The 25,527-nt window shown below is 39.8% G+C and overlaps 1 protein-coding gene across 3 annotated transcripts in view; it reads left to right on the forward strand.

Moving 5' to 3' along the window:
* GALNTL6 (polypeptide N-acetylgalactosaminyltransferase like 6) overlaps positions 1 to 25,527 on the forward strand; it is a 616,387-nt gene that overhangs the window by 457,907 nt on the left and 132,953 nt on the right. For all 3 annotated transcript variants that reach the window (XM_060778709.2, XM_060778710.2, XM_067468722.1), the window contains one exon: positions 24,930 to 25,115. In XM_060778709.2, coding sequence (XP_060634692.1) covers positions 24,930 to 25,115 — 186 coding nt within the window. The remainder of the gene's footprint in view (positions 1 to 24,929; positions 25,116 to 25,527) is intronic.

Consider the following 25,527-nt stretch of genomic DNA (forward strand, 5'->3'; position numbering starts at 1 on the left):
TAAAGAAGTCTGAGAGATACAAGATGAATTTTCAGGTCATAGAACTGAGATTTGCAGGTTAGATAGTGAACAGCTGTGTATAAATGTTGCAGGTGAATGTTGCCTTTAGGGATAAGCTAGTGTTGGACATCAATTGTACATATTATGTGTGTCTACAGCAACAAATAAGCTAAATCAGGGGGTGGGTGATACAGTCAGCCTATTCTTGCAGCTCCTTCTCACACTGATTGACAAGTTTAGACATTGTGTTAGAAGAGTGGGAAGTAGGAGCTGCCAACTCTCTCATGGGCTTGATTAAATCACAGATAATATTTAAAGTAAGTGAATCATTGCAACAGAGGGGAGACACGTTATTGTGAGGCTTTCTTACAATATACATTATTTGTTTATTGAAATCCCCTGTTTGTGAAAACAATTGCATCCAGTGTTAGGATTCATCTGTATGGTTTTGTACCCAAGTGCAGGGCTCTATTGTCATCCTGCCAAGCCATGGCATCCTTCAGCTAAGTGGAGGCAAAGAAAAGGGATAGGGCACTTTGATGCTCAGCCTGCCCCCATTGTTTAGGAGGGCAACTACATTGCTACTGCTACACAAATTCTCAAACGCACTGCATTTCAAGCATTATTATCTTTGTACTATAAAAGGCTGGCAAGGTTGCTTTTAAGAACTGATCTCCTTCTCCCTATCTGTATAGTGCCAATCTTTCATATGCTTAACACTCCTCCCACAATGTTATAGTTCTTTGACCTGCCATACAAATACAGGAGACTGAGGGGGTGGCTTTATCTATTTATTAAACCTAATTATCCTCTCTTTCTTCCTAAACTGGGATCCAAAGTGACTCACAAGAAGTGAAGAATGAAGCCCCTTCCACACAGCCATATAAAATCCACATTGAACAGGATTATATGCCAGTGTGGACTCAGATAACCCAGTTCAAAGCAGATATTGTGGATTATCTGCCTTGATATTCTGAGTTATGTGGCTATGTAGAAGGGCCCTGAAAGATCTGTGGTTGAAGAATGAACTGCACATTTTAGATTCCAAGTGGGAGATCATCTTACTGCTTCTTGGTATTGTTTATTCATTCATTCATTCACTTCATTTGTGTGTCAGCCAAAGGGAAGTAGGGAAGCTTAGCCTTCCAGACAGCAGGAATCCATCTGGATCCATACATTTCCTGATGAACACCATTTTAATCAATTTTCCAGTACTGCAGAGGCTCTACTTCCCAGTGAGTTTAAACCCCACAAGGCAGTGACCAGTCCATGGCAATGGTCCTATAATTCCCCTATACCCAGATTATCATAATTCCATATAGGACAGAAAACTGTATGCAGAGTGTGTCTTGCAACACGAGTGGCATCAGATTACTTGGGACAGACCCATGGTTGTCATGGAAGCTATGAAGTCCTGAGCTGTTTCAAACAGAGCAATCTCCATGTGGATGCAAATTTTTTTTGGTGGGGGGGGGGGATTCCAACAACACTACCTAGGGCCCATCCAGACAGGCTCTATATCCCAGGATCTGATCCCAGGTTTTCTGTTTATCACAGATTATCTGGCACTGGTGACTCATATAATCCAGTTTAATGCAGAAAACTGGGATCAGATCCTGGAATATAGGGCCTATCTAGAAGGGCCCCAAGATGAACTCGGCCAAGTCAGGAAGAGAGACTTCTCAGTTGCAGATTGGACAGTACACCAAGAGAAATCCTATTCTATTTTGGTCGTATACCTTCAAAAACATGCACTCAAACCAGCTTCTTGTTAAACGGCACAATTCCAGTAGCCTCCCCAGACTGTTGACAGTATCTACCCATGACCATTTGGCACTTGAAGTTGATGCCTCACTCTGTCTGATGGTGAGGCTAACTTTGGAGCTTAATCAAACGGGACATTAATAGAGCAATTTTTGTCAGAACAGTTGCTTCAGAGCATTGGGAAGGGCTGTAAACATGAGTGCAAATGGTTCTGCCAGTTCATGGCTGCTTGTATGACATTTGCACAAGAGCCAGTCTCAGTGCAAAGTAACCCATTATCTTGATGGGTGCACATAGACACACGCCATGTGGTCCCGTGGGACATTGAAACCTGGTTGGAAAATCTTTGGCTTTGGAATGAGCTAGCAATCACATTCCAAAGTGCAGACATTATTATTTGAGGAGAGGTCCATTCTGTTGCTTTATTTATTTCCAAGACACCATCTTTTCTTCCACCATGAAATTCAAGATAGGATTCAAAAAGTTCAATCAAGGAGTTGATCAGACCAGTTATGGCTCTGCCAGGATTCTTCCATTATTTGAATATATCATGGGGAAAACATACTTTTGGGCAAATGTAACAACCCCATTTGCTGGTAAAAAAAACATCCCCCAAAGGTTTCTGGGACATTTGTACAGCAGTTGCACATAACATTTCAGCAAAATTCCAGGTAAAGGTGGCTGTTGTCAGCATTCTAGCAGTTGCTAATCCATCAGGATGTGCTGGCTTCCTGGGTTGGCATAAAAAACAAAATGTGATTCATTGGAGTGATTACTTGGGTGAAATAGAGAAATTAGGTGGGAGTAAAGTAAACAGAAATACAAAAAAAGCAAAATAAAAAAGAAACCAAATACAATACACAAATAGTACATACTCCTTCTGGGTTACAATAAGCTTTGAAGAAGCAAACTTAAGCTATACCTAGCAAAGAATTAAAAGGTTGCATATCGCATAGAACACATCCATTGGGGTGGATTAGGATTCTACTTAAACATGAAAAGTGTGAAATATGCAGCCCAGCTGCCAGTCTCCTTCTACCCTTTCCCAGCTCATGATTAATTCCCAGTGTTCCTTACTTTTGAACAAGCTGTATTTTGCTGTATTAGCTGATGAAAAGGAAGCTAATAAAATGTGAGGCTAATCAAAAGAGGGTGTTGCAAACTGGTACATCTGCAGTCTTCAAAATGCTTTCAGTGAAATATTTAGAAGACTATCAGAAATACGAAACTACTTAAAGGCTGATGAGGCCATTCACTTTAATGAGGTTTTGTCACAGCTGGTTCAGTGATGATGTCTTCTCTGTTTAGGAATAGCTGCCATTCTCAGCAACTCTACCAAATAAAAGCGTATCTCAGAACAGATTCTGAAATGAAGAAAAGACTAAAATGTTATGTCTTTTATCTTTGGGTTGTTGTAGGTTTTTTGGGCTGTATGGCCATGTTCTAGAAGCATTCTCTGCTGATGTTTCACCTGCATCTATGGCAGGCATCCTCAGAGGTTTGGAGGTCTGCTGGAAACTAGGAAAATTGGGTGTGTATATCTGTGGAAAGTCCAGGGTGGGAGAAAGAACTCTAGTCTGTTGACGTTAGGTGTGAATTTTTCAATTGGCCACCTTGATTAGCATTTGATAGCCTGAAAGTTTTTAGGTGTGTCCTGTTACTACCTGGGGGAATTATTTGTTGAGAGGTGATTAGCTTCTTCCTGTTTATTTCTTCTCTGGAGTTCCCCTGTATTTGAGTTTTCTTCTTTATTTACTGTTAGAATTTTAGAGTTTGGTAGCCAGATTTTGTTCATTTTCATGGTTTCTTCCTTTCTGTTGAAATTGTCTACATGCTTATGGCTTTCCATGGCTTCTCTGTGTAGTCTGACATGGTGGTTGTTGGAGTGGTCCAGTATTTTTGTGTTCTCAAATAATATGCAGTGTCCAGGTTGGTTCATCAGATCCTCTGCTATGGCTGACTTCTCTGGTTGAAATAGTCTTCAGTGCCTTTCATGTTCCTTGATTCATGTTTGGGCAATGCTGCGTTTGGTGGTCCCTATGTAGACTTGTCCACAGCTGCATAGTATACGGTAAGACGCCTACAGAGTCCTTTTCTCATTCTTTTTCTTCAGCAAGCTTACATTTATTACTGAAATGAGACTGAATCATTTCTTGCAACAGTATATATTCCAGTTTAGCATATACATTTTCAGGGTAGTTTTTCTAATTCTCAATAGCACATGTAGAACTTAGTAACAAGGTGGCTGTATGTGCATTTACCTATTTTGAAAGCTATTATTGTTGTTCCTATGCTTTCTAACCTATTTTAAATGAGAGGTTGTCATTTTTTCCAAGTGAGAATCCATCATATCAGACTACTGGATCTCCATGCAAACAAAGTTCCCAAATAAATATGAAGCAAATCCCTGATAGACCGCTGTCTGATAAAACCAAGGGCCTCATTTGTTCCAAGGTTGTGGAGTTTTGTAAAAACAGGGTAGCATCAAAACTGATGGAGAGATGAAATATGGTCCTCCTAGCATTGTTATTTTCAATGTTTGCTATATACCAGGGAAGCTAGAAAGTATCGGTCCAGGGTTATTCCCCAACAAGCAGTTTTGAAAACTAAAAAGCTGCACACTCAAAGAGAACCAAAATAGAACAGTTGCTTTGTGTAGCCTCCAGCTGCCCCAAATGCGCTGAGCTTCTTCAAAGCCAATTGTGCAACGGCGCTCCTGTGTGAAGAATTTGATTTTACCAAGAGTAAAATTTATCCAGGCTGCAGAGCCTTAACTGAAATGAATGTACTGAGTGGACATGAGTTTTGTGTTTAGTCTATTTCTCAGTCACAAATAGAATTCAAAAATAAAGCCATATTAGTCTGGAATAGGGTAAAGGTAAAGTCCAGGCATGTCCAACTCTGGGGTTAGTGCTCATCTCCATTTCTAAGCCTAAGAGCCGGCATTGTCTGTAGACACCTCCAAGGTCATGTGGCCAGCATGACTGCATGGAGTGCTGTTACCTTTCTGCCGGAGCGGTACTATTGATCTACTCACATTTGCATGTTTTCGAACTGCTAGTTTGGCAGAAGCTGGGACTGACAGCAGTGGCTCACGCCACTCCCCGGTTTTGAACCTGCGACCTTTCAATCAGCAAGTTCAGCAGCTCAGTCCTTTAACCCACTGTGCCACTGGGGGCTCCTAGTCTGGAATATCAATATGGAAAGGAGTCTTGTATCACCTCAGGAATTAACTGGGATTTTGAAGTTGATAGCATAAGTTTTCGTAGACCAAGCCTGCTTCCTCAGATGCAACTTGGCTGAAAACATCTTTTAACATGTGGTAGTTCATAGTGTGATATTTCTCAGTGGATGCATGCTAATGACAGATATACCTCTTTCCCCTCTTTCCAACTTCTTGTCATTTCTTAAATCTACTGATACTTAAGTTCTTGTCAACATTGTGGAATTATTGACTAATTGTGGAAAAATTCTTTTGATTAGACTGTTTGATTTAGTGAAGCTGCAGGGCTGAAGAGTGAATTCATGCTGGAGATATTTGTGCTTCTATCTATTGTATTGTATTGCTGTTGTTCATGTATTTATTTTATTTATTATAACATCTCTCCTGGAATAGGTTAAACGTGTACAAAAAGGGGCTTCTGCTTATGGAACTATTTCATTACACCAAACTACTCAATGCAGTCTTGTTAATCAATGTCTATTGTTCTTTAATATCTAAATGAAAATGGCTTATCAGTAGACTACCATACTTAGAGCTTATTATTTTTAGCCAGATGAGCTTTCCATTGGAGTATGCATTAGATTTGCATCATACAATCTCATACTACCTGTCAAATCCCATCCCATGATGTAGATCTACTTCTGGCAGGACTCTTTGGCAAAAGTGAAGAGGGACCACCATATGCCACCACCATGGCAACAATTGGGAGAAGTTGGGTGGTGGATACCTCCCCTGTGTCAGGAGCAAGTCGGGCAATGCAGGACAGGAGCAACAGGATCCCCAAGCCCCATGTTGGATTTGTCATGATACATAAGGAATCCAACACTTTGCTGAACCAAAGCAAAAGGAGAAGCTGCTTCAGGAGCTACACCGGGAGCTCTTCTTTGAGGACGTCATCTCTAATTAAATGGTCAGGGCTCAATGCTATGCAAACCTGGGATTTGTAGTTTGGTGAGGCACCAGAATTCTTTGGCACAGATGTCTCAAAACATTATCAAACCACAGGATTCCATAGCATTGAAACAAGGCAATTAAAATGGATTGCACCCTGGAGTCTTTTTTTCCATTGCTGGAAGCTTTGGTGTTCTAACACTTTTGTCTTTAAATAATGAATTCTAAGCAGGCAGCAACAATGGTATGCACTTTTCTTGGCCAAATTACAAGGAGTGCACTTTTTGCCTCTTTGCATTACATTAGGCAACATATACTTTTTTGGTTTCAGGGTTTTCAAGACTGATGGTGCATTAGACTCAAGTAAATATGGTTATTTAATTTGCAAGTCAGCCCCTCTATTTCCCTCAAGATTTTTATGAAAAGGACAGACTAGTTTAGAAAAAGTAATGGGAAAGGTTTCAAATATCAAAGTGATATATAGCTTTTATATCATGTCGCAGTAACTATTTTAAGGAGCAACTGCATCTTCATTGTGACTATTGAAAGCAGTTTAATTTTTCCAGTTTCAGTTTCTTTGTTCTCCTGTCCCATACTACTTTGACAGTTAAACTTTTGTTGCAATTCCTTTTTCTCCAGGTTCTAAAAAGTAATGCATCAAGCATTTAAAAAGCCATAAAATCATAATTTCCATGGCTGATGATAGTATTTAGACCCAGATCTTTGCACCATCTGTTCATTTTCTTATTAGACAATGAAAAACGGAGTTTGATGTGGATAAAATTGAAACAGAAGGGTTTATGAATATTCGCCACTTGGAAATGGCATCAGGTACAGCAACATCAGGTCCAGCAAAGGATCACCGCCTTGTTGTGGCGCTGGAGCTTGAGCACCTCAATGATGTCATGAGCGAAACCGTGAATGGCCACCCAAGACGGGACGGTCGTGGCAGAGAGGTCAGACCAAGCGTGATCCCTGGGGAAGGCAATGGCAAACCACCCCAGTATCCTTGCCAAGAAAACTAAATGGACCAGTACAACCAGAGATATGTCGGTATGCAATTGGAAGATGGGACTCCCAGGTCGGAAGATGGCCAAAATGCTACTGGGGAGGAGCAGAGGATAAGTTTAACTAGCCCCAGATGTGATGACACAGCTAGCTCAAAGCCGAAAGGAAGGCTAGCGACCGAAGGTACTGGTGTGGAAGGGTTGAAGTATGTCACAGGGGGTTTCAGGCACAGTGAAGCTTGCAAAATCTGAGTGAGTTTGTTTTCACAAAGTCATAAATATGTATTTCTTGCTATGGATGACATGTTATTGTCAGGAATAATTTGAAAATGTTACAATTAATTATGTCATTTGGATGCCATTTAGATTTCTTGTTAACAGCGATCAGATAATGAGTGTATGACATTTACCAAGCATTTTTCCCTATCAAAGAAAATCATGCTTTCCCCCTTTTTTATTGGTTATTATACAATTGTTTCGTTAGCTCTACAGGCAGAGATAACTTGGAAAAGAGCTACCTATATAATGGATAGGTCAGTTTGGAGCATGGCAATGGGAAATAATTTATGAGCCAGTTTATGCTGTATAATTCTTCTCAGTAAAAACACCTCCGGGAACAGCCACATATCCTATTTGTTAATATTTTCTTATTCTATATTCTTGCTTGTTACCATATATTAGCCCTGAGGTGCAAAATAGATGACCTGCAGCCCACATAGAAGCCCTGAAGCACTTTTCTGACATTCTATCCAAGTGGAAATATCAAAATCAAAAAGTGTTAAGAGTGTGTCCCTTTTCACCCTTCCTGCACTTTGTAGTCTTGCTGGCACTTGAAGAAATAGGTTTCATGTATCTATGTGTACATTTAATCTTGAGCTTGAAACCCATGGACTGGAGCAGAATAAAATGTACTGGACTGTGCTGCGGTGGCAAATGGGCTGAACTGAAATCAGAATTTTTTTGGTTTGAATACTATCTCTGTCATTAACCAAGGGCCCCTTCACACCACACAATTATAGCGCTATGCCTCCACCTTAATTACCATGGATTATTGGGATTAAAGGGGGGGTTTTGTGGGGAAGGCTTTAGAATTCCCAGTCAGAGCATTCAATGCTTCACCAAACTACAAACCACATAGGACGTGGAATAATAGCACTATAATTATGTACTGTAAATGGGTCCCTGGGTAGAAGCTTTAGAGAAGTAGAGCGGTCTGATTTCTCCACTACCCTGAAGCTCAGTTTCTCAGGGTGAAGTGTTACAGCTTTGTGTGTGTGTGTGTGTACATTTTGTTTCTTGTGCATTTGATCTATCTGTCTGTCTGTGTGTATGTATGTATATGTGTATATGCAAACTAGGGATGTGCGATTCATAAAAAATGGTTCAAAAGTCATTAAAAAACTGGGGATCCTGGCATTTCATTTCTGAATTGTTTCTGAAGTATAAGTAGTGAAAAATTAATTCCAATAATGAGAGTAATGAAATTTTGTTACTATTTCATTATAGTAATTGCACATAATTACTATCATTGGGGAAACTCCAGGGACTCCTTTCTCCCTCATTTTTAAAGCTATTGGAAGAAAACTTGCTACAATGGTAGAACACATTTACCACTGTTAGCCCACCAAATTTCAGAACATTTCACTTATTCACAGATTTTGGAAAATTTTCAATGTTTTGATAAACAATATTAAAAAATATAAGAGCTATCTGCTTGAATTTTATGTACAATGCACAAGATAATCAGGGCAATGATCCACAGAAGCTTCAGAAAGATTCACACATCTACAGATTTTGGGGGGATTTTTAAATGTTTGGTCAAAAACAATTTCTCCCTCAAAAAAGTGACCCCTTGAAAGTCTGTCTTTATGACACACAACTACATAACTTCAACTTAATGCAAATTTATATTATTACTTACTTACTTTAGTCCTCTTTGCAGATTCAATAATTTTATTTATTATTATTAGACTGACTCTAAATGGCTGGTTCCACCCATGGGGGCTTTCTGAATCTGAGCACTGCATTCTGGGAAAGGTAGTTTAGGGCAGGGCCTTTTGCATTTTCTGCTGCAGGGGGCCTCACACTCCCGCCCATTAACAGTGCCTTTACTTATGGCAACTATGGCGTCAAAGAAAAAAATCGTTTTTAAAACACTTTATGTTTTCTTGGCTTTACCAAAGTTGCTTAAACCCTCTGACTTTAAAACGCCTCATGTTGAATAGGAAAACAATCCCTTTTTTATTGAAGTTAAGTAAAACAACCAGGTAAAAATATATGTTTAAAGAAAGCAGGTAAGTCCCAATAAGGTAGAAAGATAAGCAGGAACAAAGTAATCCAAGGCAGGGTTCAGCAAAATACAAAGGCAAAATCCAGACTTTTGTAATCAAATCCAAAAAGACAAAGAAGTCCGGCCATGAACAAATATCCTTAACATGAATCTTCCATGCAAGGCTTCCATATAACAAGAACTAGGTTTCTGAAACAATGCTTCATCTAACAAGTTTTTTCAGTGGTGCAAACTTTATATCTCAGCACTCAGAAACTGGTTTCACTTTCCTCGACTCTCGCTCCTCGCCGTTACCTCTCGAAGCCTAGAAGATCAGCGGAAACCTTGACTAAGCTGTCTATTTTGGCTAAACTCCAGCCATCTATCTATGAGCTCATTATCTTGCTGCTCATTAATTCCTCCAGGTATCAAGTTGTTTTCAAACCCCAAATCTTGGAAGCTCACTGGGTCAGGGAGTAAACTATCATCCCTCTGCCCTGTAGGAACATTCTCATGAGAAACTACCCTTTGAACTGGTATTAATATCATTGACCAAACCATCTCCATCTTGAGCCTCAGTGCTATCATTTCCCACATCAGAAGCACCGTGATCCTGAAACACAAACACAGGCTGAACTCCAACAGCATCCAAATGTTACAGAACCTTAAATAAATTGATTTCTAAATTCCCCACCACCATCACCTTTCCTGCATGTTAGATTTGTTAGATTTATGCACAAATCTAACAAATTTGATCCAAAAAAAAAGAATTAAAAATGAAATTTTGCACACCCCTAACACACACACACACATATAGATGGATGGATAGAGATATAGAACCAATACACAGGAAACAAAATGTAGCTGTATGATGCATGAGTGCAGGAAAAAATAATATTCAGGAGTAACTTTTTTGGATCATTCAAATATTACATGTGTGATGAATTTCAGCATATTTTTCTGAAATTTTTCATCAGACAAGAATCATACAAAAATTAAGAGATAAGAAAACAAGGCTTGATGAACTGGCTACTGTTCATGGAATTATGTAACCATTCTCTCCGCAGACAAAAGGTGGAGACTGAATACTTAGAGATGAAGAAAGTTAGGCCATCTATACAGATTGGTTCCTTTCTGAGTTTTTTTTCCCCCTATCCCCTGATCTTTGTGTCATCACACCTGATGAACAGTCCTATAAGAATGTGAAAGCTCACCCTGCTTGTGACATTTTCATGATCTGATAAAGGTATTACTCAACCCTGAACTAAATAATGCATGGGAATCGCTTTGAAATTTTCAAAGAGCTATGCAGATGTTACACTGGAATTCTTGGAACCGAAAATTGTGCTGTTCATCAAGAAGAAAAGAAAAAAAGGGAGCACGCAAACCATCTGAAGCAAAACTCTTTAAAGTTTTATTTTTAAAAAATCATGAGAAAATCAGCATTATTATGTTGATTATGACCTGGATTTACACAACATTAGAATATACCCAACCTTTCACTAAAACATTTTCCCTGTTCTTTTGCACCATTCCATAAATTCATCCAGTTATCAAAATAGTTTGCTGATTTTGCTGGAACCTAAGCAGTTACATGATTAGATCTTTGTAGTCCACTGAGGCTGTCCGCAAAAACTGTTAGATGCTTCATCTAGTGCAAAATGCAGCATCAGACTGTCGTTAGATGTGTGCTTTAGAACGGTGATTCTTGTCCAATTAGCCCTTTGGTATCATCATCATCATCATCATCCAAATATTTCAAACTTTTAACTCCCAGAAGGTCCACTCAGTGTATAATCATATATTGATCATATAATGCATGTGTAGATGGGGCCATGGCCAATAATAAAGACCTCTGGGACCTTGAGTCTAAAACATCTGGGGATCCAAAATTGAGACTGTGTTGGCTTCCAGGCTGCTTCTTAGTTCAGTACAAGTGCTGCTTTGGACTTCCAAAACCCTGAACAGATCCGGGTCAGGATTTTTGAAGGACTGCCTCTTCTCATATTTGTCTGCCTAGAATATGAGATACTTTGTTGTTGTTATTTGAGATACTTTGCAGAGGCTTTATTGTGTATCCAAAGAGGCTAGATTTTTTAGTACTGTTGTAGCACCTTTTGCTTAAGCTACAAGTAGGCAAGGAAGTTTACAGTGTTTTGTACAAGGTTATTTTTATTTAGTTGTTTTGGGTGTGCAGCAAGGAATAAAGTACAAAGGCACATTTACAATTTAAGACTAAGAAAACAAAAATAATGACCACAACTTGACATCATTTTAAAGTATCCAGTGAAGGCAGTGAGATAGTTCAAGATTTTACATATATTAAAATCATAGAGTTGGAAGAGCCAATGGATACTTGACCAAATCGATACAGGCCAATGGATACTCCACCGCACACATCAGAAGAGCACCTCATGGGCCACTCAGTCCAACCCCATTCTGCCAAGAAGCAGGAAAATTGCATTCAAAGCACCCCCAACAGATGGCCATCCAGCCTCTGCTTAAAAGCCTCTAAAGAAGGAGCCTCCACCAAACTGTGGGGCAGAGAGTTCCACTGCTGAACAGCTCTCACAGTCAGGAGATTCTTTCTAATGTTCAGGTGGAATCTACTTTCTTGCAGTTTGAAGCCATTGTTCCGCATCCTAGTCTCCAGGGCAGCAAAAAAACAAGCTTGTTCCCTCCTCCCTATGACTTCCCTTCACATATTTATACATTTTATTTATTTATTTATTTATTTACAGTTCTTATATTCCGCCCTTCTCACCCCACAGGGGACTCAGGGCGGATTACAGTAAACACATATATGGCAAACATTCAATGCCAGTTGACAAACAACATTTAACAGACAAAGGCTATTTAACTTTTTTTCTGGCCGCCAGGGGAGCTGCTGCTTTTCATCGTCCATCAACGACACCGATGAAGTTCTTCCGCATTCCACATTCCCTGGAGTCTTCTTTCTTTATGGCCTCATAAATTAGTTAAATTTAGCCTCCCACACAAGGTGGTGCCTTATTTTCCTACTTGACAGATGCAACTGTCTTTCGGGTTGCAAAGGTCGACAACGGGCTACACAATGGCTGGACACCCACTCCAGCCCGGGCTGGCTTCGAACTCATTACCTTTTGGTCAGAGTGATCTTAATGCAGCTGACACTCAGCCAGCTGCTCCACAATCCCGGTGCCATATACATAGTCATCATATCTGCTCTCAGCCTTCTCTTATGCAGGTTAAACATGCCCAACTCTTTAAGCCGCTCCTCATAGGGCTTGTCCTCCAGATCCTTGATCATTTTAGTCACCCTTCTCTGGACACATTCCAGCCTGTCAACATCTTCCTTTAATTGTGGTGTCCAGAATTGGACACAGTATTCCTGGTGTGGTCTGACCCTGGATCAAGACACCATACTCCTATTTATGCAGGCCCTATTCCATTGGCCAAACAGTTGTCAGCTGATTCATGTAAACTGAATGTGCTAAAAGAACAGTTATAGAGGAAAATTAGGAGTCACAGTCTGATTTTCTTTTGTAAATAAATGTGTCTCTGGTTCTACTAATAATAATTCAAAGACAGCCAGCAAGACCAATGGGAGTTGTTCAAATAATAGATTTACAAGGTCTCCAAGATGGTTACACATCAGCCAATTGATAGATTATAATATATTGTCATGATTAGAACAGAATATTTCCTTCCAATAAAAAAATGTTCTTTGATGTATATTTATTTATCATGTGTTTTAGATTTTTAAAAACTTCCTACTTTTAACATTTGTGTTAGCCACTCAGAACTTTTTAAAACTATCCTAAATACATACATGCATAAATCAGAATGCAAAATCTATTCTGAAAATATTCTACAGTGGAAGAAAAATTACATTGGAACTGACTCATAGCTTTCATCTTCTGTCTGAACTCCTGAGAATTTGCACTTAGATATGGATTTTGTATTCTAAATTCTTTTTATGCAGTATGCTTCCAGACACTTAACAGCAATTTGATTCACTCTGGAGTTGAAATACCTTCTCAACATTTCTCTTTACTTTGGAGTAAAGTTTGTGGGAAAGTGATGCAGGCACTTTCTGCAGAAAGTCTGTAATTTATATTGTTGTTCATTCATTCAGTCCCTTCTGTCCTTATGGACCAGCCCACACCAGAGCTCCCTGTCAGCCGTCACCACCCCCAGCTCCTTTAGGGTCAAGTGAGTCACTTCAAGGATGCCATCCATCCACCTTGCCCTTGGTCGGCCCCTCTTCCTTTTTCCTTTCATTTACCCCAACATAATTGTCTTCTCTAAGCTTTCCTTACTTCTCACGTGGCCAAGGTACTTCATCTTTGCCTCTACTATCCTTCCCTCCAATGAGCAGTCAGGCTTTATTTCCTGAAGTATGGACTGGTTGGATCTTCTGGCGGTCCAAGGCACTCTCAGCACTTTCCTCCAACACCACGGTTCAAAAGCATCTATCTTCCTTCGCTCAGCCTTCCCTATGGTCTAGCTCTCACATCCCTAGGTGACTATGGGGAATACCATTGCTTTAACTATGCTGATCTTCATAATGATTGTTTATTGATATTGATTGTTATGTATAATGTGTTTTAATTGCCTATGATACTGTCTTGTGATAATTTGTACTATGTAAACCGCTTTGAGTTGCCTAAGGGCTGAGAAAAGCGGTATAGAAATAAAGTAAATAAATAAATAAATAAATTCATTGTCAGTGTGATGCCTCTACTCTTCACTATTTTATCGAGATTGGACATTGCTCTCCTCCCAAGAAATAAGCATCTCCTGATTTCCTGGCTGCAATCTGCGTCTGCAGTAATCTTGGCACCTAGAAATACAAAGTCTGTCACTGCCTCCACGTTTTTTCCCCTCTATTTCCCAGTTGTCAATCATTCTTGTTGCCATAATCTTGTTTGTTTTTTTATGTTTAGCTGCAACCCATCTTTTGGGCTTTCTTTTGTCACCTTGATTAGAAGGCTCCTCAGCTCCTCCTCCCTTTTGGCCATCAAAGTGGTGTAATCTGCATATCTAAGGTTGTTAATGTTTCTTCAGCAATTTTTACCCCAGCCCTGCATTCGTCAAGCCCCGCACATTACATGATGTGATTGCCTTTCCCAATCTTGAACCAGTCTGTTGTTCCATGGTCAGTTCTTACTGTTGCTACTCGGTCCTTATGCAGATTCCTCAGGAGAGAGACAAGGTGATTTGGTATGCCCATACCACTAAGAACTTGCCACAATTTATTATGATCCACACAGTCAAAGGCTTTAGAATAGTCAATAAAACAGAAATAGATGTTTTTCTGAAACTCCCTGCCTTTCTCCATTATCCAGCGGATATTGGCAGTTTGGTCCCTCCTTTGCTGGAGTTAATTTATATAAGAGGAAGCAAACCTATCCCGATTTATAAAGTGAATTGTTTATCTGGCCCAAGGAAACTTTTTCTGTTCACATCTCCAATTTGTGATCAAAAAATTATTGGGAGCCTGAGAAGATTTAGCATAGAACAAAACCTTTGTTTTTGAGAGTAGAAAGGTTTTTGTAGAGCTTGAAAAGTTGCCTCTCATCTCATGAATGGAGAAGGCAAAGCATCATATTACCATGTCGTTTGGTTTCATTGCATTAAAAACTAATTGTATCATTTATCAGTAACCATCACATGGTGTTGTTTCTTACTTTGTCTCCCTTAGTTATCCATTTTCAGATTTATCACATGTGTGAGTGCAAGCAGACCCCTTTCCTACCCATGGGCTCTTCTGCTCTCCTTTTCAATAGGTATTTTGTGAATCGGTAACTCAATTTTTTGAAGGCAGGAAAAAGTACAACTTCAAAAGATTAGAATCAAGCAAGGTTAGAATCAAGCAAAAGCATAGTACTGATCTCCTGAAGTCGCGCAATTTCTACTGAATACGTTTAATTTAAAAAATGCCATGCAAGGATCAGGCAGCTGGATTTTGGGAGGTTACTGGGGCATCACTGGTATGTTGGGAAGTACCAGCCTGTAATGAAAGGACCAAGGCATCGATATCTCCGGCCCATCCTTTGTTCGGATATCAGCCAGCACGCCAACTTCCTAAGATCTACAGAGATACTTGCAGGAACACCTCAGAAAGTGAGAATCTAAACGTGGCAGGTTAAAACCCAGAATTTCAATCTGTAGCTGATAGCAGATGAGAAACTCCCTCCTGGGCACACAGAAGACTGGGCAACTTGGAAAGTGCTGAACAGGCTGTACTCTGGCACTAAGAGATGCCGAGCTAACCTTAAGAAATGGGGCTACAAAGGGGAGAACACAAAATGTGAATGTGGAGAAGCATAAACCACTGACTACAATGCAACACCCATAACTCCACACCACCAAATCAATTCAATGCAGGGAATCTGACAGATCCCACCCACATGTTTTATGCTATTTTCTTCTGTTTCATAACAATTCCTGAGCTAAAAAATGTTTTCTGCCCATGTTCTCCCCCCCCCCCCCCAACACACACACTCACACATACTTTCTGCACACTTTTAAAACACTTCCCTAATGAAGCCTGATGAATGCAAGGGGAAAGTCTCCCTGCATCTTGTGATGGGCTCCATTGTACTTCGTTTCCTTAATGTTTTTGAAGTGTTTAGAAATATTTGTGTGTGGTAATAGCCTTACTCATTAGTTGCTTTTTCTTGCTGTTTTTTACTATTACTCATTGCATTGTGCTTTACTTTTCCATTAGTTTTCCGCTCTCTTTTTGATATATAGAAAAGCAACAGAGCACCCTAACATTTGTGGGGAGGGGGGAACACACCACAAAATGTACCCCAAAACATTTTGCCTCCAAAACATAATGAGAAAAGGCAACAAGTAAATGTTTTTCGTTAGCTCTCCAAAATTACAACTACAAAAGGAGGATTGTTACTCCCTTATTATCTTGCAATAGCACTGTGTTACTAATACCAGCATTACTTTCGTCCTACTCTCTGTTTTTCATGTCATATATTTTTGGCATTCATTCTCCATGCTGGAATCAAGCCAGGAGAAATTCCCAAGCCTTGAATAAATTGTCCAAAGTCATCACAATATACAGCATTCTAAAGGTATATTTATGTTCAATCCTATTTCAGTTTAGTTCCTTTCTTCTAAAAATAGATCAACTCTTATTTATTTATTTATTTATTTATTTATTTATTTATTTGCCATACTTATATACCTCTTCTCTCAGCCTGAAGGCAACTCAAGGCGGTTTATAATCGGTAATCAATGTCACCAACAACATAAATTATAATTAAAAACATTAACATATAATATAGACCATATAAAAGCAATAAAAGCCATAAAAGCCATAAAACACAAGTCCTCGGCGTCTCATTACTAAAATCATTTTCTCGTTGCATCATCCACTCGTTCCATAGATCTAGATTAGAGTTATAGCCCCCAGACACGACAGCACAACTTTCAAATGGAGGACTATATAAAGGAAGATTAAAATACAATATCACATTTTATTTAAAAGAAATGTCCAATAATGTACAGACTAGTGACATAGCATTATAAACAGAGTAAAACAATTTTAAAATTTCCAGCCAGTAGAACCATATACTCTATGAAATTATTTAACCTGAAATATTTGTATAGTGCATTTAAAACTTGTGTTGGTGAGTCCACATGGAGAGCTTCTAGACTGGAGTTCTACAAATGTGGTTCCCTATTTAAAAAGGGAGGGATTTTTATTTTTTTTACAAACAGAGCCTTTGAAATTGTTCTTAGAGCATGGCCAAGTTTATATTAGCAAAAGGAGTCTGTAAAATAACCTCATTTCAAGCTATTTAAGACTCAAACCAGTGTGACTCGCCAAGTCATAGACCTTCAAATGCTTGAAAAATATCCTTTCACTTTTCCTTCTGTGCAGATGTGCAGAAAATAAACAAGGGGTGAATCTACATGGTAGAATTGATGCATTTTGGTTCCATTTTAACTGTCATGGCTGAATGCTATGAAATTGAGGTGATGGTAGTTTAATGAGGCACTAACACTCTTTGGCAGAGAAGGCTAAAGACCTTGTAAAATCACACCTTCTGGGATTCCACAATATTGACCATTGACATTTAAAGTAGTGTCAAGTTGCATGAATTCTACAGTGTAGATGCACTCAGGTTGAGTTAAGTTGCTTTTTTTCAAAAAGTAATATCCTGTGTAATTCATAGAATCATAGAGTTTGATGAGACCTTGTGGGCCGTCCAGTCCAACCCACTGCCAAAAATCACATTCAAAGCACCCCCGACAAATGGCCATCCAGCCTCTGTTTAAAAGCCTCCAAAGAAGGAGCCTCCACCACACTCCGAGGCAGAGAGTTCCATTACTGAAAAGCTCTCACAATTAGAACATTCTTCCTCATGTTCAGGTGGAATCTCCTTTCCTGCAGTTTGAAGCCATTGTTTCATGTCCTAGTCTCCAGGGCAGCAGAAACCAAGCTTGCTCCCTCCTTCCCATGACTTCCCCTCACATATTTATACATGGCCATCATGTCTCCTTTCAGCCTTCTCTTCTGAAGGCCAAACATGTCCAGCTCTTTAAGCTGCTCTTCATAAGGCTTGTTCTCGAGACCCTTGATCATTTTAGTCGCCCTCCTCTGGACACATTCCAGCTTGTCAACATCTCCCTTAAATTGTGGTGACTAGAATTAGTCACAATATTCCAAATATAGTCTGACCAAGGCAAAATAGAGGGGTAGCATAACTTCCCCGAATCTATACACTATATTCCTATTTATTCCAGAACTCCCCCTCCCCCCCTCCTCCAGTAATTAATTATCTGTATTGTTACAGGAAAGTTTTGCCATTTAATTACACTGATCTTTGACCTTCTGTAAAAAAATATGTAGATATAGGATTGAGAAACAAGTGGCATAAAAACTTTTAAAGTAAAGTTTAAACTCACTCTTATTTTACAGGAGCCCCCGGTGATGCAGTGGGTTAAACTGCTTAGGTGCTGAACTTGCCGATCAAAGGGTCACAGATTCAAATCCGGGGAGCAGCATGAGCTCCCACTTTTAGCACCAGCTTCTGCCAACCTAGCAGTTTGAAAAACATGCAAATGTGAGTTCACCAATAGATACTGCTCCAATGAGAAGGTAACGGTGCAGACACACCGACAACATGGCCTTGGAGGTGTCTATGACTCTGGGGGTTGGTGCTCATCTCCATTTCTAAGCCGAAGAGCTGGCGTTGTCCATAGATTCCTCCAAGGTCGTGTGGCCGGCATCTCTGCATGGAGCACTGTTACCTTCCTGCCGGAACGGTACCTATTCATCTAGTCACATTTGCATGTTTTCCAACTGCTAGGTTGGCAGAAGCTGGGGCTAACAGCAGGAGCTCACGCCCCTCCCCAGATTTGAACCTGCGACTTTTCGGTTAGCAAGTTCAGCAACTCACTGCACCACCTGGGGCTCCAGCAGCATCTTGAACTGCTCCTTTAAAGTATGGAGTAAAACCAAGAGTAGATCCATAACACTTTCGACAATGAGACCACTGACAACCTTTGCTTTACTATAACTCTATGTATGTAAGCTTTAACATTTCTTGTACATTTCCTTTCTGGCGTTGAACATTAAATCTTTCATTTGAGTACTGAATGCTAAAAAATAATAAGACCTGCAGTTCAGTAGTGTCGTTCTATGGGCACAAGTAATGTTGTGCTCACAAAGAAGAGATATTGGCCAGATTTCTCTTTCATGTTGAGACACCTTGTTGAGAAATCAATAACTCCTGCAAGACTTTTCATCTCCAGTAAGACAATTGTGGCTGCAAGGTTTTTTTGTTTTTATTTTGAGTCTCCTGGGAAGGTAAGGGCTTTTTTCCCCCAGTCAAGGTCTTTGTAATTTGGGGGAGAAAGCCCGTATGCAAGGTGAGTTTCGTTCCCCTTTGCTAAGCAAAGCATATACGCACAGCAGGCACAGAAAGATGGGCTGAGTGATCCGAAAGATGAAAAGTTCTCTGCTTTTCAGAAGTCCCTGCAACAAGGAAAGATCAGTCATAGTTTGTGTATAAATTGTTCACATCCTTTACACCAAAAAATATCCACCAATGCAAACTTTCTCTTTGAAAACTTGCACAAAACTCTTAACATCTTGCCCACTAAGGAAGGAAAAAGATAGTTCATTCTTTTATGCAGAAGCAAGATTTCCGGATTATGTACAAAAGAGAACTCGAATACAGCTTCCAGTTTAAAAATCGGTTTGACAAGGCAGCATGACTAAGAACCACAAAAGGAATGTATTGTTGGTGGCATGAATGTGTGTGGATGAAGGAACTCTGTTAGCAAGTTGTTTTCCTCTGCTACTCTTATGATGCATTTTGCCTAAACATCCATTTTGGCTTGACCTCAACAATTCACCAATCTCAGTGCAACCAGATACATCACCTCTTGTTATTGTTATTGTTTTGTTTTCACATCTGGATTGTAAAATAGCTGGTGTTGTTTTCAGCCTAGAGTTGGAAGTCTGATGAATTTCAATTCCTTGGAAGGTCACACCCTAGTTATGTTTGGTTTCCCCTGTCACTCCTGATCTACTTTTTCATGTCATTATAAGTTCTTCTCACCGACCTACTAATTCATATATATGGTTGTATCAGAGACATTTCAGACATAAGTGCTATTTGCTTTTGGTTTTTGTTTTAGACCCCTGGGGCTTTGTAGCTGTCAGAAATTCAGCTCGTGTCACTCTTGTCATCTTTTCATGCTGCATTTTCCTTTGGCCATACATTGGTCAGTGGACATAAAACTACCTGGGTGAAAAACTGGCAACTCTTTAAAAATGATCAAGAAGGTTAACATTTTTTTATGTAAGTGCATCTAGACTGAATAAAGCATCCAAAGATTTTGCTTGGACAGTGTATGTAAATATCAGGAGGGAGGAGCAATCCCTGCCTCTTTGCTATTTTTCCCCCTGTAAATTCTTTCTGGCTTTAAATGAAGATTAAGAGAACCACACACAAAAATTACAGTGGGAAATTTGTTTACAGACTATCAGTAGAGAGGCCATAATGCTGTCCTTTATCATTGCTTGTCATACGAGTGACAACCTATAAAACTCCTGCTCCTGCATAACTCTTTATTTGTCATTTTTGGTGCCAACCCATAGCCTGGCAGATGCCTGGCATGCATCAGCCACATGATTTATTACATTATTTAATAAACAATGTAATGAAATGAATGAGATATTTTCTTTTTAAATCTGAAATTAAAAACCATCTCTTTAGTTTTCACTCAACAAGGGCATTCCTCTGCATTTCAAGATGCACCATTTATTGAAAAAGGAAAATAATGATAATTAAATACTGCCTGATTCCACCTCCCACTTTCTAGCCTGCAATGAAATTTATGCAATAACCTGGCATACAAATGAAACCATTCTAGAAGAATATTGTATTGTCGTGTCAGGCTTTCCTGAATAGATTCCACTGATAATGAATAGTCTGGGATGTATTATCTTCCAGCTATCATATGGCCTCCTCTTGACATGGAGGTCGCAGCTTTATTGGAACACTAACATTTGCAAGTTTGGGATGTATGCCTCTTCATGATGGCTAAGGACATTTTCATGCAACCACTTAACAAGATGGACAACAAGCTAGCTGAACGGTGATTTCTTCTGCCCAGAAAAAAATGATAATTATAAATCTGTGAGATGTATGTTTAGCAGAGAAATGTCAGACTCCCTGACAAAAAGAAAACACATAAACAGAGACACAAAGCGAATCAAACTGTAATTCATAAAAATATCTGAAGATGTGATGGTGCCATCCTGGAACATTTCAGATAAAGCAGAAGCTCATGCCTCTCTAATCCACTACCAGTCATGATGTGATCCACCCAAGTTGAGACCAGCTCCTCTTGTCCTCCTCTTATTTCGCAGTAAAAAATAGAAAGCTTCATATGAAAGACTGAAGTTTCATTCATATGTTAATCCTCCCCAGAAGTTATTCCTCCTGGTTTCTTCAATGTAGAAAAAGAACAGCGGAGAGGCACTTAGCATCCCTCCCGTCTGTTTTGATTTCACCTTGTGGAAAGGAAGAAAACACATTGTTAGCAAGAACCCTTGAAAACTGTTTTTTGGATCATCTCCATATGGCCAGAGAGGAGCATTTGAGTCCCCCCGTCAAAAAGACCAGGGATCTCTTAGACTGGCATTGCTGCCAGTCTGCAAAGGGGACTTCCTGATTTTAGCCCCTCCCCTCTGTATTTGGCCTTCGGCAGTGCAGGGAGGAGGACGCATACTGCTACCTGGATCAGACATGGATCAGCATACACTGGCATCCCTCCATTTTAGGGTGAAGGGGGACTTTTGCGTCAACCTCTATAAGTTTTGTGGCTTTGGTGGTTCCCCAAAATCTCTCCTTTAGGGCTTACTTGGGGGGGGGGGGTTAGCTCTCTCCTATTGGATATACAGCTTGGCAGGAGGTCACCAGGGATGGCCTTCCATTAATGACCGACCGGGATAGTAAACCATCAATGTGAAGTGCCCCTGGAGTCAGGTACTTCGCCCAGATGTTGGCTTGGCAGATAGTCTGAGAATGATATCTCGCCTCGTGCCTATACCCACATTGCAGTGCCCCCCCCCCACAACTAGTTACTTAGCTCAATTACCAGTTTTCTAATTAGGTCAATAAATGTCCCATTATTTCTACACATCTTGTGTTTAGTCTCTTGATTTCGCGCTAGGGATTCAAAGGCCCTTTCCTCTTCACACATGGTGTTTTCCACATAAAAAAAGAAGGGAGGACTAGGATAAAAACTAGGTATGGTCTACATACCTAAAGGCACTAGAACCTGTCTGATCTTGTAAGGCAGTGGTTCTCAACCTGGGGTCTCCAGATGTTTTTGGCCTACAATTCCCAGAAATCCTAACTGACTAGGATTTCTGGGAGTTGTAGGCCAAAAACATCTGGGGACCCAAGGTTGAGAAGCACAGTTGTAAGGCCATCTCTCATGAGTACCTTGAAAGACTATCAATGGATACACAAGTTCCGTAGGCTATATTTCAGAGGAAGGAACTCACAAAATTATCTCTGTGTATTCCTTCCCTAAGAAAGCTCTATGAAATCTATAGGACTGCCATAACTCAACTGGCAACTTGAAGGCACATACACATACAAAGCTAGGTGCTATCTTGCTCCCATGTTCAAGAAACTGGATAGGTAATATTTGATGAGAGTTTTTATTAGTTCAGTCTGTTAGTTGACTAAATTGAGAGAAATTGCTCTTCTGCGGGAGTTCCAGGTTGTGAGTAAGACATTCTGAATCCTGTGGAAGGCTTCATTGGGATGTGGAAATTTATTATAAAAAATCACAAGTAGGAGGCAGAGAATAACTATACAGGCTTACAATTGAATAGCTGCCTGTATATGCATGTTGACTGATTGCTACATATGAATAACATGAGCTCAGGGTACCTTACAGCATTTTCCTGAACAGCAGATCTGTTATTGTCCCCCAAGGGCTTATAGATTTGTTGTCGCTGTTGCTGTTGCATTAGAGAATGCAGTGACAAAAAAAGTTATTAGTCTGACATAAATAAATGTCTCACATGACATACTGAAATAATTTCCTTCCATTTTGTATAAATGCCCCTGGCATTTATGTTAAGATGGAAAACTATTGGATCAGGCTTGGTTTTGTGCATTTGTTTCTTTGCTGCCTGCCTTTTGCCCTGCTGTGATTTTTAAGATTAACACAATGCACCCTGTTAAGTATGCAATTGTTGTACTAAGTTTGAACAAGGTTGCATGGTGAGAGATATTCTTGTGACTGACTCTCAATGGTGACATAGCCTTCCATAGAAGGGGCAAATTAGACTTGACATCAAAGATATGGTTGATGCCTACATTCTTGGTTTTTGTTAACTAAATTGCAACGGAAAGAAAGGACAAATTGAGACTCAGTTCATTCTTTAGAAGATCATGATCTGAGTATCAATTACAGTTAGATATTTGTATCCATGGGGAATATTTTCCCAGCCTGTATAATTACCTGAAACTGAAAATATAACTGAATGTCATTAAATTCAGTGGCTTATGGTCCCAGTATGCCACACAGTTGTATTAGAAGATCCCCTCTAGGAATTTCCTAAATATTCCAATGCGGCTTTCGAATAACTTTTGAGAAAAACATACAATAGAACTTCCTAGAGGACCAAGCAAATTCATAGAGAGTTCATTTTTCCCTAAGTGGATAAGTAAAACTGCAGATATGATTACCATTGTTATTTGGGTCTTGCTTCTTTATCAAACAAAACCATACAATTGAGCCTGGTGACATAAATCACGTTATCACACTGAGGTTTTAACAAGAGCACCCCCATTATTCTGGAACATGCAGAATTCTGGGAAATGTAGTTTAGGGTGGGATCTTGTGAATATTTTACTGCAGAGGCCCTTGCCTTCCCAAATTACATTTCCCAGAATTCTGCACATGCCATAAGTTTGGGGCTGCCTGCATTAAATCCCCATTGTGATAAGGGGATTAGTCTGGTCTTTGGGGTGAAATATGGTTATTATTGGGTGATCAGGTGAATTGTTGTTATTTAGGCAAACACTTAGGGCCAAACTACATTGTCTGGGTGCTCATGTTTATGTAAATAGCAGCCTTGAGAAAATCAGAGCAGCATTCAGAGCATGAGGGATAAGATCAGGGAGTTTTCACTCTCTCTCTACCATGTCTCTGTCAAAAGTTCCTCTTTAGTTTCATGGGAACTCTGTTTTGGTACCAAAGGGACAGTCCCTTGAAATGCAAATAGGAGTTCAAGAAGAGTGGATTTTGTCAGAATCAAGGCAGAACAAGCACAACAACAAATTTTATTTTGGTCAATGACCAATATAAAAGAAACAAACAGCAAAGTGTAAGGACAAGAAAGAGTTAAAATTCCCTTTCGCCATCCTCTTGAGGTTGCTATTTATATGACCCCAAATGGTGATGTAAACTATATTCATGCAATTAACTTCAGGGCTAGTTTGACCCTTAGTGACTGGGAATACTTGAACATGTTTGCACACACTCGGGTTTGATCAGGCAAAGTGCTTCATCAAAGGCAGTATGATATTTTTCTTGCTGCTGGTGCACTCAGTGAAGTTGTTTTAGCAAAGGGCAGAACTGGAGGCAGCAATAGAATTCTGTTGTTTATGCTGCACTACAATGGGAGGAATGCTTTCAAAGGCACTCTCTTCTGATGCAAACACATACAGATCGAACGAGAAAAAACTAGATTCTTTTTATTAGCAAAACCTTACCTACTGTTCATTTGCTGCAAAGTGGTGTCCAGTTGCTGAAGTTGATCTAAAGCTGATTCTCTCTTGCTGCCCTTTGGTTATGCTGACTTCACAGTTCATTGGGCTGTTTTTTTAAAAAAATCCATGCATCTTTTTGCATCATTAATAAGATCAGGAAGCCTGTTCAGAAAGGGCATCATTTACAAAACCATATGTCAGAACATTCATCTGGTTGGTAACTGGAGGGTCGATGAAAATCCTGCAGTGATTTTGACTGTGATTCTATGACGGATGGAAATTTGCCAATTACAGATGTGCCACGAAAAGGTCTAAAATGTCAGTGGTTTCCTTTGTGTGTTTAGACAAAGAACATTTGCAATTTATGAAGCATCTCAGAAATGGGTGGTAAAATAATGAGCTGTAAATGAACAAGACAGTTTTGAAGGTTACACAGTGGCATATATGTGATGTATAGTGTTATCTGTTCTCAGGTCAGCTCTTATGTGCCCATGTTCTCCTGTGTGTCTTCACAGAACACTTGAAAGAGAAGCTGGAAGAATATATGGCCCGTTTTGTCAAAGTGAGAATTGTGCGCACCAAGAAGCGAGAAGGGCTCATTCGCACCAGACTCCTTGGAGCCTCGATAGCTAAAGGCGAAGTCTTGACCTTCCTGGATTCCCACTGTGAAGTCAATGTGAACTGGCTGCCTCCATTACTTAGTAAGTAACTCTGAGTTGTTGGAGTTTTCGGATGATGCACATACAACATGTTGTCACAAAATCATTTACAGTACAAAATTTGGGTCCCAAATATTTTTATAAGATTCTTTTCTAATGTCCTCACCATGTGAGCCTGTGATGGTGGTTGGACTGAAAGAAAGCTTTCTGTGCACCTGAAAGTAAAACTTGCAAGAGATAACATACAAGGACTTATGCCTAAGAAATATCTTTAAGACTGACCTGTGAACCATTTGGGTTGCAGTCAGCTCTAGTCGCTTAAGTTATCTTGCAGTGCATCTTGAAACAATATTTTGGCACATTTGGTCATATACTATACCACTTCTAGTATAGAGTAGACTCTCAGTTAACTGGAACTCAAGAACCCCAAAACTCCCCCCCACCCCACCCCCCA

This window comes from Anolis sagrei, chromosome 5 (assembly GCF_037176765.1).
Source record: "Anolis sagrei isolate rAnoSag1 chromosome 5, rAnoSag1.mat, whole genome shotgun sequence".
In the NCBI taxonomy this organism is placed as follows: Eukaryota; Metazoa; Chordata; class Lepidosauria; order Squamata; family Dactyloidae; genus Anolis; species Anolis sagrei.